Source organism: Lycorma delicatula, chromosome 2, assembly GCF_047948215.1.
Source record: "Lycorma delicatula isolate Av1 chromosome 2, ASM4794821v1, whole genome shotgun sequence".
NCBI classification, from domain to species: Eukaryota; Metazoa; Arthropoda; class Insecta; order Hemiptera; family Fulgoridae; genus Lycorma; species Lycorma delicatula.
In genome coordinates, this window is record NC_134456.1 from 110,160,735 (window position 1) to 110,174,779 (window position 14,045).

General features: G+C 30.4%; 1 protein-coding gene across 1 annotated transcript in view; it reads right to left on the reverse strand.

The window, feature by feature from the left end:
• The window catches only part of Axs (Abnormal X segregation), an 89,731-nt gene that overhangs the window by 26,826 nt on the left and 48,860 nt on the right, over positions 1-14,045 (reverse strand). Inside the window, exons 8-9 of the mRNA XM_075356033.1 lie at positions 11,453-11,583; positions 1,833-1,922 (exon numbers count right to left, since the gene is read on the reverse strand). Coding sequence (XP_075212148.1) covers positions 1,833-1,922; positions 11,453-11,583 — 221 coding nt within the window. The remainder of the gene's footprint in view (positions 1-1,832; positions 1,923-11,452; positions 11,584-14,045) is intronic.

Genomic DNA, 14,045 nt, shown 5'->3' on the forward strand with positions numbered 1-14,045 from the left:
AAATAACCTTCATTTTTTCACAACATGTCACGATATTTCACAAATCGCAATGTCAAAATTTATAAAAAGTTAAAAAATTGCAAAAATGTGATACTATAAAATAGACATAAAACATTCTTTTTTTAATAAATTAATATAATATATTCCCTTTTTTGGCTTATACTATAAGCCAAACAATATTATATTATTTATTCTTATAGCTAAACAACTGAGTGGATAGGGGTGGGTGGGTTGAAGATGATGAGATGGTAGAGCTTGGCCGACAGGTTATGACAAGACTTAACAAGATGTAACATGTTTATTGGCAGCTAACCGTACCATTCACTGTACTTACATTCACCATTGCACTGTGCAATTACTATTAATGCCAGGATTGCCAATGTATGGGATTTTTCCTGAAAAACAGGATTTTTTCGTGGTTGCAGGATTGGTTTGGGAATTCAAATTTTTGTCGGGATTTTTAGAATTTTTGCATCTCAAGAATTAGATTATTTATCAAATTACATTGACATATGGAGTTGTTGATTTTTTTTTATAATGGCAGCACCGAGTAGTAACAATGGTAGGTTTGTTTAATAATTCATAATAATTAATTACTGATAGATTATTTTGTTGAAAAAGAATTAAATTTATGTATAAAAAAATTAAATATTTTTGTAATTTGATTTTTGAACTGAAATTATTAATTTGTTATTTACGTTCCTATGTATTTTGTTAGTATGGCTGATACATTCAATTCAGTATTCTATTTTTAATTATTTTGAGGTTCAAATCCTAATAAAGGGTAGTTATTTTTATACGGATTCAAATACTAGACAGTGGATACCTGTGTACTTTGATTAAATTAACCACAGATCTCAGGAGTGGTCAGCCTGAGTCTGTACAAGATTAAACTTCATTTACATGTCATACAAATGATATTCATCTCATTGGGCCATTGGGGGGGAGGGGGTCGCTTATTGTTCACTAGTTGAACAGATTGCAATGTACACATTAAGAAAATAAATAAAAATGATAATATATAAAGATTAAAATCTAGTAGAAATACATTTTTATTAAGTTTGTGGTGGGTGCTTTGTTGGTGTACAATATCACATAGTTAGGCACATTAATAGAAGAAAGGAAATGTGAAGGCCTAACAAGATGAAAGAAGTTCTATTCATATGCAGATAACAGTGACCTGAAGACCTAAAGGAAGGACTTAAAAAAAAATAATTTTTAAACATAACAAACTAAAGCTATGCATTCTTCTACTTCCTTCTCGTTAATGCACCATACATTAGTAACAATCAAATGCTTATTGGGATCTGATTAAAGAAGAGATTAAAAAACCTGCTAACATATGATCTTGGAAGAAATAAATGGTGCTGGGAATTTATTTTGGCTATAACATGCTGCATTTAGGTTCTATATTTTATAAATATTGATTATATTTTCCAAGCTAAATATGCAAACAATAAATCAACTAAAAATACTGTTTTTTATTCATGCTAAACTTGTAATACTTCAAAAATTTTGAAAATTCAAAATGTATTAAAAAAAATCATTTTAAAGTAGTTTCTCTTTATAAAAATGTATTATTTCAGTACAATCTGAACTGTGATGAAAGCAATTTCTTTAGCTTTTGGGTGTCCTTGCTTAGAACAACTATCTCAAAAAACAGTCTTTATAACTGCAGTAATCTTTCTCTTTTAATAAAAAGCTAATAGTCATCATATAATATGGGTTAAACTACAATCAACCCGGATTTCACATTTTCATATCGTTGAAATAAAGTTAAAAAATCATCATATCTAAGCTAAAAAAGAAAATTATCAATAATCACATCATACCTTATTAGAAGAATATCGCAGAATTAATGGTAAAACAGATTCCTGAATATTGTTTAACAACTGAAGTATAATAAGTAACACAGCCAATTGCTAAGGAAAAAATACATTAATAATAAAAAATAGTACAATAAAAGTAAATGAAAATAATATCAATGTGTTCTTAAATAATCTTACAAAAAAATAAAAATAAATAAATGAATAAAATTTCAAAATTTAGTAATACCTATGTACTAAAGAAAAAGTAACAAAGTGTACTTGCTTTTTACCTATGTTCTCAATTCTTTCTCTCTTTTAGCCAGAAAATTTTGAATAAAATTATACATAAAATAATACTTACATTCTATTAAATCATCTAGTATAGAATATTGAGATAAGACATATCTTACCTTAATTTTTCATGCTACTTTTGTGGAATCCTGCATCCTCAGTCATGATTGAAATAATTCTGTTACTGCATAACAAAAATTTAAAAATAAAATACTAAAATAATGAAAACTGTGCGTTAATTTACATAAGTGGTGCTATCTGTTGCTGTTTTTATAAGACCGTCTCGTAACACTGTCTGATGGTTTATCAAATAGAAATTTTGAATATTTTCCTGATACATTTAATTTTATGTTATCTTTATTAATTTCTAATATTTCTAAATTTATGTTAATATCAAAAATAAAATGTTTAATGTTTCTAATATGGTCTGCCGTATCAGATAAACCTAATTTATTATTTTTGTAATTTCTATGATGTTTAAGAAATCTAGTCTTAAAGGATCTATTTGTTTTTCCTACATAAATATCATAACAATCATTATATTTAAATGGTTACTAATTACTAAATAAATGAAATAGTTTACATATAAATAAAGACATAAATGGTTAGTTATGACATAACTAACATGTATCCTAGTGTACCTATAAACCATAACATAAAAATTTATCAACATCCAAATTTATTAAAGGTATCTCACTATTATAAGACATACATGTCCACAAAACTATTTTGAATTTAATACTACATATTATACACAAGAAAATACCTTACATATGGGATTTCCACTATCAGCAATTATGTCAGAAATATATTTACAGGAATATGAGAGTAAATTATAACATACGCATAAAATTCTTAAATATGGACACATTATGTTGATGATATTCTCAATATATATAAAACCCAGTAATAAACAATGTATGTATGTATGTATTAAACAAATTGAATTCTTATAATAAAAATTTAAAATTCACATTTTGAAAAAGATATAATTAAAATGTTAAATTAGCTAGATCTCAAAATAAACAAGGACAACCAAATTGAAACATCAGTATATAGAAAACCTACATCTCTATATATAACAATTCATAAAAAATCAATCACCCTTGGCCTCATAAAACTAACACTTAATAATAAATATGATTTATAGAGTAATCAAGTACACACATAATACATAATAAAGTTAAATAATGAAATAAACATCATAAACATCATTTAGCAGTAAAAAGTGGATATGATATTATTTTAATTAATAACATATATAAAAAACAACTATCAAAGCAAAATACCTTATAACAAATACATAATAAGGGAAAAAAGCGTGAAAAAATAAACATAAGTGTTTATATACTAATATTATCACTGAAAACATTAATAAAACTTATAAAGAAATATTTAAACCAGCATATAAATCTAATAACCACATAATAAAATATTTAAGAAACAAAAATAATAATAAAATAAACAATCTGTATGTAATTTATAAAATTAAATGTAATGATTAAGATGGTTATTTATATAGGAAAAACAAATAGATGATTTAAAACTAGATTTCTTGAACTTAAAAATTACAAAAATAATAAATTAGGTTTATCAAATATGGCAGTACATCTAATAAACAATAAACATTTTATTTCTAATATTAACATAAGTTTAGAAATATTAGAAATTAATAAAGATGATATAAAATTAAATACATTAGAAAAATATTACATATGTAAATACAAACAAAATTCCAATTTGATAAACCATCAGACAGTGTTTGAGGGAGACGGTCTTATAAAAACAGATTGCAGCATTCATGTAAATTAATACGTGTTTTTCATATTTTAGTATTTTCATTCTTGAATATTTTTTATGCAGTAATAAGATTATTTCAGTCATGACTGAGGTTGCAGGATTCTGCAAAAGTTTTTTCATGAAAAATTAAGGTTTAGATATATCTTATCTCAATATTCTGTATTAGGTGGTTTATTTAATCTAACATAAATGTAGTTTAACAGTACAAAGAAATAATATGAATCTTAATAAAATTAAATTCATTAAAATAAAAATAATCTGACTGTATACAGATACTTGCTCATAGTACCCATACTTGCCTTAGATATTTGCCCATAATTACATGTAAATAATTAAATGACCATAAATAACTTTCTTATTCTTAATACCACACAAAAAATTAGTCAAGTAACCCAAACAGTAATCAGATTTTACAAAATTATACTTTTTAAAGTAGATTTTGAAACACAATTACTGGAAGTAACTGCCATATACCACAATGCATTCACTGAAAAACGTTTCAATCTAGTTGAAAATTCTCTAGTGCTTCGTTTGAAATGGTGGGAATAAAATGTTGAATATTTATTTCAATTCATCAAGTTATGGATATTACTTGAATATACATGTTTTAAAAACCAATACAATTGAACATCAGAAGGAGAAAAGTCTTAAGATCTATATTTTATCACATTTGTAACAAATTAACAGGTTCCCAATAAGTCATATAATACTTGTATTGTTGAGTTTGCTACATGTGCTGTTGCTCCATTCATTGTATCTAAAGTTTCATTCATCAAACAATAGTAATGTTCTTCTTCATGATAAAGCTCAAACAAGGTTAATTCAAATATAAACATGGAGTGAGAAATAGCACTGAATGTGGTGGAGCGTTGCAGATAGTTAGTAGGATATGTATGGAGGGGAGCAACTGGCCAGTCATGCCGATAGGTCATGTCCCCACACCAGAATCAGAATGTCTGAGCAAGGGATACTATGTCCATTTTGCAACAAATTATAATCTGATTTCTTGCCAATGAAGGCGTCAGTCAAATCCTCTGAAATTTTGACTTGACTCCAAGCACAATTCAGAAATGCTACACTGTCAAAAACTCAACTGTCTGATTGGGCCAAAAAATTATGAAGTGGCTGCAATGTAATAGAGAATGAAAATCATGAACATCACTTCACTGATGAAGTTTCTAAGACAATGTCGCAGTCTAACATTTTGGGTGCAATTGGTTGTTGGGGATCAGGAAGCTACCTACACTAGGCCCAACCAATGTATGAGGTTGTGACGTCGCAAGCAAACTGTGTATTAGTACTCGGCCTGAAAACATTAACTTGGATATTAAATCAAAGTATCACTTATTATCATATTGTTCGCAGTAATAACTATCATATTTACATTTACTTATTATAAACAATATGTAATTAATTCTTTATAATCCTTATATGTAATAATTAATTTTTAATAATAAACAAGAGCTTACTTGAATTTTCTTCATGCATCTAATTCAAACTTCTAGCAAGTTCACCATCCTCGGTAAATAAATCACTGCCACTGTCACTCTCATTTTCACTTTCACTATCAAAGTCTACAGATATAATATAACATTCTGTCATTTCATCTATCAGTGGTTCCAGTTTTTCATACTCTTTTTCAATATTTTTTACTTTTTCACAATAGGATTTCCAGTCTTCTTCATTCGTGGAATTAATTTTTTCCGTAGTTAATTTTTCAACATTTGTTAAAAAAAAATGTGTTATGACTCGCCACATGTCTTTTTACGGTTGACCATACCATCTCAACTGGATTCAAATAAGGATGGTATAGTGGGAGTCTAAGAACACGATGCCCATGTTTTTTAAAAAGTTCATCCACGTGATATTTTTGTACTTTAGTTTTATGTAACTTTACTAATTCATATAACTGTGGTTTCAGCATTTTTGAACTATACGGAATATGGGTTTTCTCCAGCCAATCGATCTTTTTTTTCTTCAGAAAAGTATTTGTGCTTTATCAAAACCTGTATTGTGATAAGGGGCATTTTATTAACAATTACTACTGATATTGGTGGAAGATTTGGAATTCATTTTTTCACACACCCATTTCATGAAATTGCCTGTATTTATGTTGTCATGATAGTCGCCACTTTTCGAACTGGCGTTACAAGTTAGTAATGAGTTTGGAATATAACCGATTTCTCCTTCAGCATGAATTAATATTAAATGGTCACCTTTATTAATTGGCACATGGTCTCTCAACAATACCATCCGATCACGACTTTGTCAAATAATGTGAACTTAAAATGTATGTTTCATCCAGATAAACAATTGTAATGTTGCTTTGTCTGTACTTAGCCATTGCCTGCAAACATTCAATTCTCTTACACCTGATATCAGATTTCTCATTAGAAGTTTTCTGTTATTTTCAGTTTTACAACACTTGAAACCTAACTCTTTCAAAATAACAGCTAAAGTTGATTCACTGCCTTTAAAATTTATAGATGACTTACGCTCTTGCCTTATTTTTTTTAAAGTAGGTAATTCATTCTTCTTTGAATGAAATTCATTAACTGTTCTTTTAACTATACCTAAATCAAAACTGTCCAGTCCACTGACAGATTTTGAATGTTATTTATACGTTTTCGGCGTGCTGAAAGAACACGATTGGGATTCTGATTGAAGAATCATGTCTTTTTTCTCTTCTGAGTTTTTGGACCTATGTTCTTGATATCCCACAAGTAGCAGCAGTTCTTTCTTTGCATTTCTGAATGCCAATTATATGTTTGTCGTCAGTTAATTTACCTACTTTTACAGCTTATTTTTTCATAAAATCATAAACATTATTGATAATTTCACATGCTTGACTCCTAAGCGTTTTTTTCTTAACTATGAATTTAAATTCTGTTATAACAAACCGCACTAATAACACAAGAACAAAAATAAAACAAAAAATAATATATTACAAAAAAAAAGCAAAAAACAATCAGTAATTATAAAATAATATGACCGCACAAAAACGTTATCCAAATACCTTCACTGAACACGATATAAACTGGATTAAAGTTTATTTCTTTATACTGTCGCCGAATGGCTTCGATGGCATGTAATTCATAACCTTGTGGTGGCCCTGAAAAGGGCCATTTTTTTGGTGTTAGCTCTGAGAAGAGCTGTTGATTCCAGAAACTGGTCTTCGGTGAAGTCGGGTAGTTGTGGCTCGTCCACTGAAGTAAGACCAGGCTTCACGTCAGTTAGTGGCAATTGGATCCCCACTACAGCATGGCAGTGGTGGCCCCCAAAGCCCCGCAGTGTTGGGTCTGCATCGGACATCTTTCGCCGGTGCGGTTCTCCCTGAGCGATCCCACACTGGGCCAGCTCCTTCTGCTAAGCGTGGCAAGCTGGAGTTGGAGCAGGAAAGTAGCGTCTGCGTGCAGTTGCTCCCTCAGCAGGCCGGCCAGGGCGATTGAAGCCTGGAGAGCTGAAGCCGGAGTGGGAATGTAGTGTCCACATCCAGCGGCTCTCTCGGCAGGCCATCCATCTTCTTCTCCTTGGTCTTCTCCAGGTGGTGGTCGACAATGAATTGCTAATTTACTCTTGTGCCCACTCTTTTATTGCAGCCTGATAGTGGTGGGGCTGCAGTGCTGCTATGGTGGGAGAACTGCGTAGTCATCTGCGCGGTGGTAGTGATGCTTGTATCAGCACGTCTGTATACTGTGCAACAGTTCACATCGTTGCTACAATGTTTGCCCGTCTATATAAATTAGGCATATATGTGGTAACAATATATACATTGTGTACTACGAATGACAGATCTATATAATCGTGACGAAAGACATCATTTCTAACTGCATGCATAAATTTTGATAGGCCTGTACATAATACCATAATGCATTTGCAGAGCATTAAATATTGGTTAAGGAATTGTTATTGTTGCAATCAACATGCAATCAACTCAAGTGGAAAGAATTGAACACACAACACATAAATGTATTGTTTGGGAGCCCATATTGTTGAAAAATTTGTAAGTTTGTAAGTTGAAAAATGAAATAATAATATGTAGTAATAATTATGCACAAAAATAATGTTTTGGAAAACAATAATATGAGATGTCAGCATGTGACGTCTCAAGCTCGTAGTTTCGCTGGGGCAACTACATCTGGTGGAGAAAATATATTTCTATTGAAGGAAACTATGCAGAAAAATAAGGAAATTTTATCTAATATAAGGGTCAAATAAAAATTGATTTGTAAACAAATTCCAGTTTATATTTGCATCACCCTCATAGGTCTGCATGTGAAGGCATGCTCATCTCAGAACACAAAATTTTACTACAAGGTGTTCAACTTAAAAAGTGGCTTCATCACTTAGTTTAGTCTATAAATAATAATCTATTGGCAAACACTTACACCATAATTTAGAGAAGTTGTTAAAAATATATCTATCCACTTCTATACACTTGTCAACGTGTTTGACCATGTCTCTGGCAACTATTTTTAGCTGTACATTCTGTCTACTTCCTGGATGTCATTGGTAATGTTTGTCTTTAATTCTTGCAGGGTGTGTAGATTGCTCCTATAAAAACTTTCTTTTAACTAACCCCACGGAAAGAAGCCTGGACTAGTCAGATTAGGGTATCTTGGTGGCCAAATCCTGTAGAAATGATTCTTCACTGAAAAAATCATGTAGCATCCCCATAGTAGAGTGAGCTGTATAGGAAGTGGCACTGTCCTGTTGCAACCAGCAGTCACGCTTGTCCTCTTGCAGTAAGGCTATGAACATTGGATAATTTCTTGGTAGAGGGCAGTAACCACAGTTTTAAAAAAAAAACAAGGGTTTTGTTTTTATTCATTTTATTCATCGCCTTCACAAATTGTACAACATATCCCTATTTTTTGCAGGTGTAGGGGAGATTCAAAGAAAATGAGCAGGTTTTCAGAACCCCCAGATCTGGTAGTTCTAACTATTAACATACACACCAGGTAAAACCATGCTTCATCTGTGGAACATTTGATCTAAAATGCAAATGTTACCTCTAATGAAGTTCTTGAACCATTGAAGTAGTGAACCTATTTAGCATAATCAGCATTAGTTAGCTCATCCATTTGATAAGAATAACATTTTAGTATTCTCCTCAGTGCAGTGTGGGCTGAATCTGGTGAAATTTCTTTTTCTGGCTTAATCTTTGCAATGTTTTATGAGATTTTGTAACTGCGCTTCAGTGTCTGGTATGATCTGCATGTTTAAAACTGACCTGTGTCAAGCACGTTTCTGGTCTAACACTGAACCTGTTTCAAAAATTTTTTAACCAACTTCTTAATAACACTTTTTACTGGTGCTTCCTTTTCAAATTTCTCCCAGAACTTTTGCCAACACACATGAGATTTCATCTCTAAATAAGTTTACATCATGAATACACATTCTTTAACAGTTAACCGCATTTTAACAAACAAACACATACAATTACGCAATCTTGTTTAAAAGCCAGCTTGATACAGACTGGCAATACTCAAATATGCAAGCAATAAACAGTCCTCCCCACTCCAGCTCCAGTCATACCAACATCTTCTTCATTATTTTATCCAGCTCACTCCAATATGTGCATTTAGTATAAAGAACTGAGTAATGGGCCCTCTTTTAAGTTGAACACCTGAATTTTGATTGAAAATTTATTCACTGAACCAGAACATGCTTTATCAGTAAAATAAACTTTATCCTAAATAGTCATATTATTTTTAATAAAATATGTGAACCATTAGAAGAACATATTGTAATTTTTTCTCTTAGTCTAGTTCTTGTAATGCATTCATTATGTGAATAATGAATATGTAATGTGTGGGGATACACCACACACAGAGTTCAGTAGTTTTGTTACAGGCTGTCTAAAATGTTTTCAGTTATTTTTTAGGTGAATGTTCCAATGAGTACTGGATTCCAAATAACTTTCTTTAGTCAAATCACTTGGTTGCCCAGAAAAAAGTGTTCTAAATAAACACAGGAAAGTTTATTTGACGTTTTGTATAAGATTGCAATTTTTACACAAGGCTCAACTAAAACCAACTTCCTGGGGCTGTATAAAAAAAATCCCTTTTGGCACGCCGGAAGGCGGTATTTTTCACTGGTGTTAAATAGGGGATAAAAAAGATTTCCACCTTAAAATTAAGAAAAACTTCAAATTTACTCAATATGACAATGGTTGCATGTGAAAAAAGTTTCACATGTTAAGCATATGACAAGCCATCTTACAATTCCAGCTACATTTTGGCCATCCCTTCCTGTAACGGTTGGTCATATCAAAAATTGTTTTAGACAAAAGTTTTAGGTACTGTTTAGAGGACTAACGACCACTTTAAACTGATTCAATACTGTGCTAATTAAGGGAGGTATGTTTTGTTTTGTCTTCGAAACCTCAGTTTTTCCTCCCCTGGGCCAATGGTTGGTGATATCAAAAAACTTTACTTAGATACGTTTTAGGCCCATATCCAAAGAATAGTAAGAAAGTCATGGGTTCTTCATCAGGACAATGCACTGGTTCACACTGCATTGTCTGTCAAGATGCTTCTAGCCAAATATAACATCCCTCCCACTGTTAGATCATCTGCCGTATTCAGCTAACTTGGCACCATGTGACTTTTATCTATTCCCCAAGGTCTAATCTGCATTAAAAGGAACAAGATTTCAGACCGTTGTAACTGTGAAAGAAAAAGCAACACGTGTCATGAAAGAGCTCACAAAAGAAGGCTTCCAGCACTGTTTTGAACAACGGAAAATTTGCATGGAGTGTTGTAGGGATAGAGGAGGGATTATATTGAAGAGGGTAATAACTAAATATGTATAAATTTAAGATAAAATATTTTACACCATTGGTCTCATTATTTAATAGCCACATCTCGTATACTTACAAGTATACGAGATGTTACTTGACAAGTAACATCAGTTACCTAACAAAACTGAGAGAATACATTTTCTTTCATTATAAACAACTGCTACATTTGTAGACAAAAATTTCCCATTAATAGTAATTATTTGAATACCTATTTTTAAAGAAGACTAATTGTCTTCTTTAAAAATAGATATCAGGTTGCAGTTTGCAAAAGCTTTTGATCACTCTGCATATAAAAATCACTTAAAACATAAATGTTGGCAACAGAAAGCACATATAAACATAATGAAGAGTGTATACACATATGAACACTATATAAATGAAATTATAATAAGAATAAATGATTATAACCGATGTCTAATCTATATATTATTTTCAGATTTGAATTCAATTCAGATTGGTTAAAACCAGTTCATGTCACTGTTGAAATTCCAATCAGTAATGAAGTTCTTGTCTTCATTGCTTGAGAGTGGTGCTAGTTCACCACAACTAAGTATCAATGGCTACTGAATGAAACTCTTGGTGATTTTATTCACTAGATAGAACTTTGACTATGACAATTACATTAAATTTGCCAGTCATTTTTAAAAATATAAAAACACTAGATTTATGAAATGTAAATAAAAGAGCCACTCTTTTATTTAACTATTACTAGTGTACACAAAGAAAGTGAAAAACAATCAATACTCACACTACGTAACATTTCCATATCTTGAATAACAAATGCAATGTAAAAAAGAGACATAAAATTGTTTACAAATTCAAAAAGGACCAATTTAGTGACACGATGCCTATCAAATTGAGATTGTGTTCTATGATTTTCTGTAAAAAAAAAAAACCATATTAACATATTATTTTTATAGCACTTAATTTTTTTAATTCTGACACTGAAAAAATATGACTACCACATTTATATAAAAAGAATGATATAAAACTGGGTTCTATGAACAGTAAACAGTAATACACTTATGTGTCTGAAATAATGAGTATTATTCAAAGTTTAAAAATTCCAAACTAGAACTGTTTACATGTACCTAAGCAATTTTATATTCTTGATATAAAATTCAATCAATGAAACATCAATCAAATTCTTCATGACAGCCAACATTTTGAAACCATACAATATAGTACTCAATAAATTAACATGCAGACTGATAAATAGTATTCAGATAAATCTATATTATTATGTAAAGAGGGAGAGGGTTTTTGTTTGTCCAGAATAAATAAAAAAAAAACTACTTGATCAATTGCAACCAGATTTTTACCCATGTTTCTTGGCATAACTGAGAAGGTTTTTAGATATTACATCTTGAAAAAAATATCTATATCTATAAGTAGTAATGAAGATTCGCTGGTTAAAGTATCAACTTTAATGAATTGAATTAGTGAACTGTGAACTGTAGCTAGAATCACTGTGTGCTAGAATGGTGAGGTATGAGAGCACCTCATGGGAGGCTACACCAATTATCACCTCAACTGGTAGCAAACACGGCGTCCCTGGGATGATGTTTTGGGTGCTGCTCTTACAAACAATCGTCTGTTTTTAAAATTCAAACGGGGTATTTGTTAGTAGGTTGAAGGCTGACTTACGCATGCATCAAGTACTCTCCATCTAACAGATCATGATTATTTGGAAATTTTATCTAAAAATGAAAAATTACTTTAACAAAAGATTATAAATTAAAACTTGTAAATAATAAATAATCCATTACTATGGTGCTGCACTTCTCATTCGGTATGCTAAGTGGCAAGCTGCTAATTCATGCTTCTTTCTTACAGTGAGCCCCGCTCAAGAAATTTTCCAGTAAAGATATTTTCAATAGAAGTCATATTGAAACTGAAGACAAAATATTTTGAGTGATTCATAATCAATGCCAAGCAAAAACTACTAAAGATAAATTGATTAAAATTTTTATACATGTTCTTCTTAAAGTATAACTGCACACTAAGAAAGGGTTTTTAAAATTCAGAGTTTGAAGGGGTAAAATGGAGTAACAATGAAATTTACTATTTTTTTAATTTCTCGTTAACAAATGAGGATATCAGCTTGATCTTTCTGTGTGTATAATCTTCATGTAAATATTTATAAACCAATTTCTAGATTTTTTGAAATTCGAGTTTCAAGGTTAATATGGCTATTTGATTTTTTTTTTAGATCAGCTACATTTATAATTTAACGTTAAGATATGAAGAAATCAATCTGATTTTTGGTGAGTGCAATCTTCATGTAAATAAACAAATTTCTAGATTTTTGAAATTCAACCTTGGAAAGAATTGAAGAAAAACGATATAGTGCAGGCGAAGCTGTGACGGGGAGTTAGTATAATTATAAGAAACATATATACAGTTTAGTGTTCTGTTTTTGTATTATATGTAAGATTATACCAATCTACTAAATGGTTATCTTAGTGGAGAAAACAAATTATAAATAATTTTAAGAAATTAAACACATACAATCAAGAAGTACACAAATAATTGATCACTCCAGGTTAAAAATCAATTACAGTAAGAAAAATTCCTGAAAATATAAAAACGAAACAATAAACAAATACCTACAACCCTAACCAAATTGAGAGCCATTTAATATTTTTTACAGCTAGTTTCCAATGTACATCCCAGTTAGCAGCTAGGGCCTACAGTACACCCCAAGTAGTAGACTTAAACTGAAAAATAATTGTTTCAAGGTAGGAGCTTTGCTAAACTAAATTTTTTTTAGTACTTCACTGATGAGTAATTATTCAAGAGATACTGTAGACCACTCTTTAGACATATTAATCATGACAAATATTATAAAGAGAAAGCTAAGATGGATGAAATGATATAAGAAAAAGGAAGTTTTTTTCTAAGAATCAGACCTGATAAAATGTGATATGGTAGCCATCATTTATAAATTCCTAACTAATGACATATAATACAAAATTTCTATCAAATTTTGAATAAACACATCACATAATAAACACCTGAACCATATGCTATTGAATGAGGGCAAAATAATTAGCTTTAAGTTCTATTAGGGAATGTTTTATGTGGTCTGTATTAATTAATTATACTCTTGATTGAACTAGAATTAAAAATAATAAAACTACAAAAGCATTTTAATAATAAATAAACATTTTGAATTATAGGGATGAAATTTAAAAATAAAAAAAAATGTAATGCATCTTGAGTTACATATTTTAGTCCCTTATAATCATTTTCTTAAGATTAAAATAATTAGATTACATTAGCTACCACTATCTTTACAGAAAAAGAAAGAACTTTGTGAAAAGAATTAAAGGATTTTT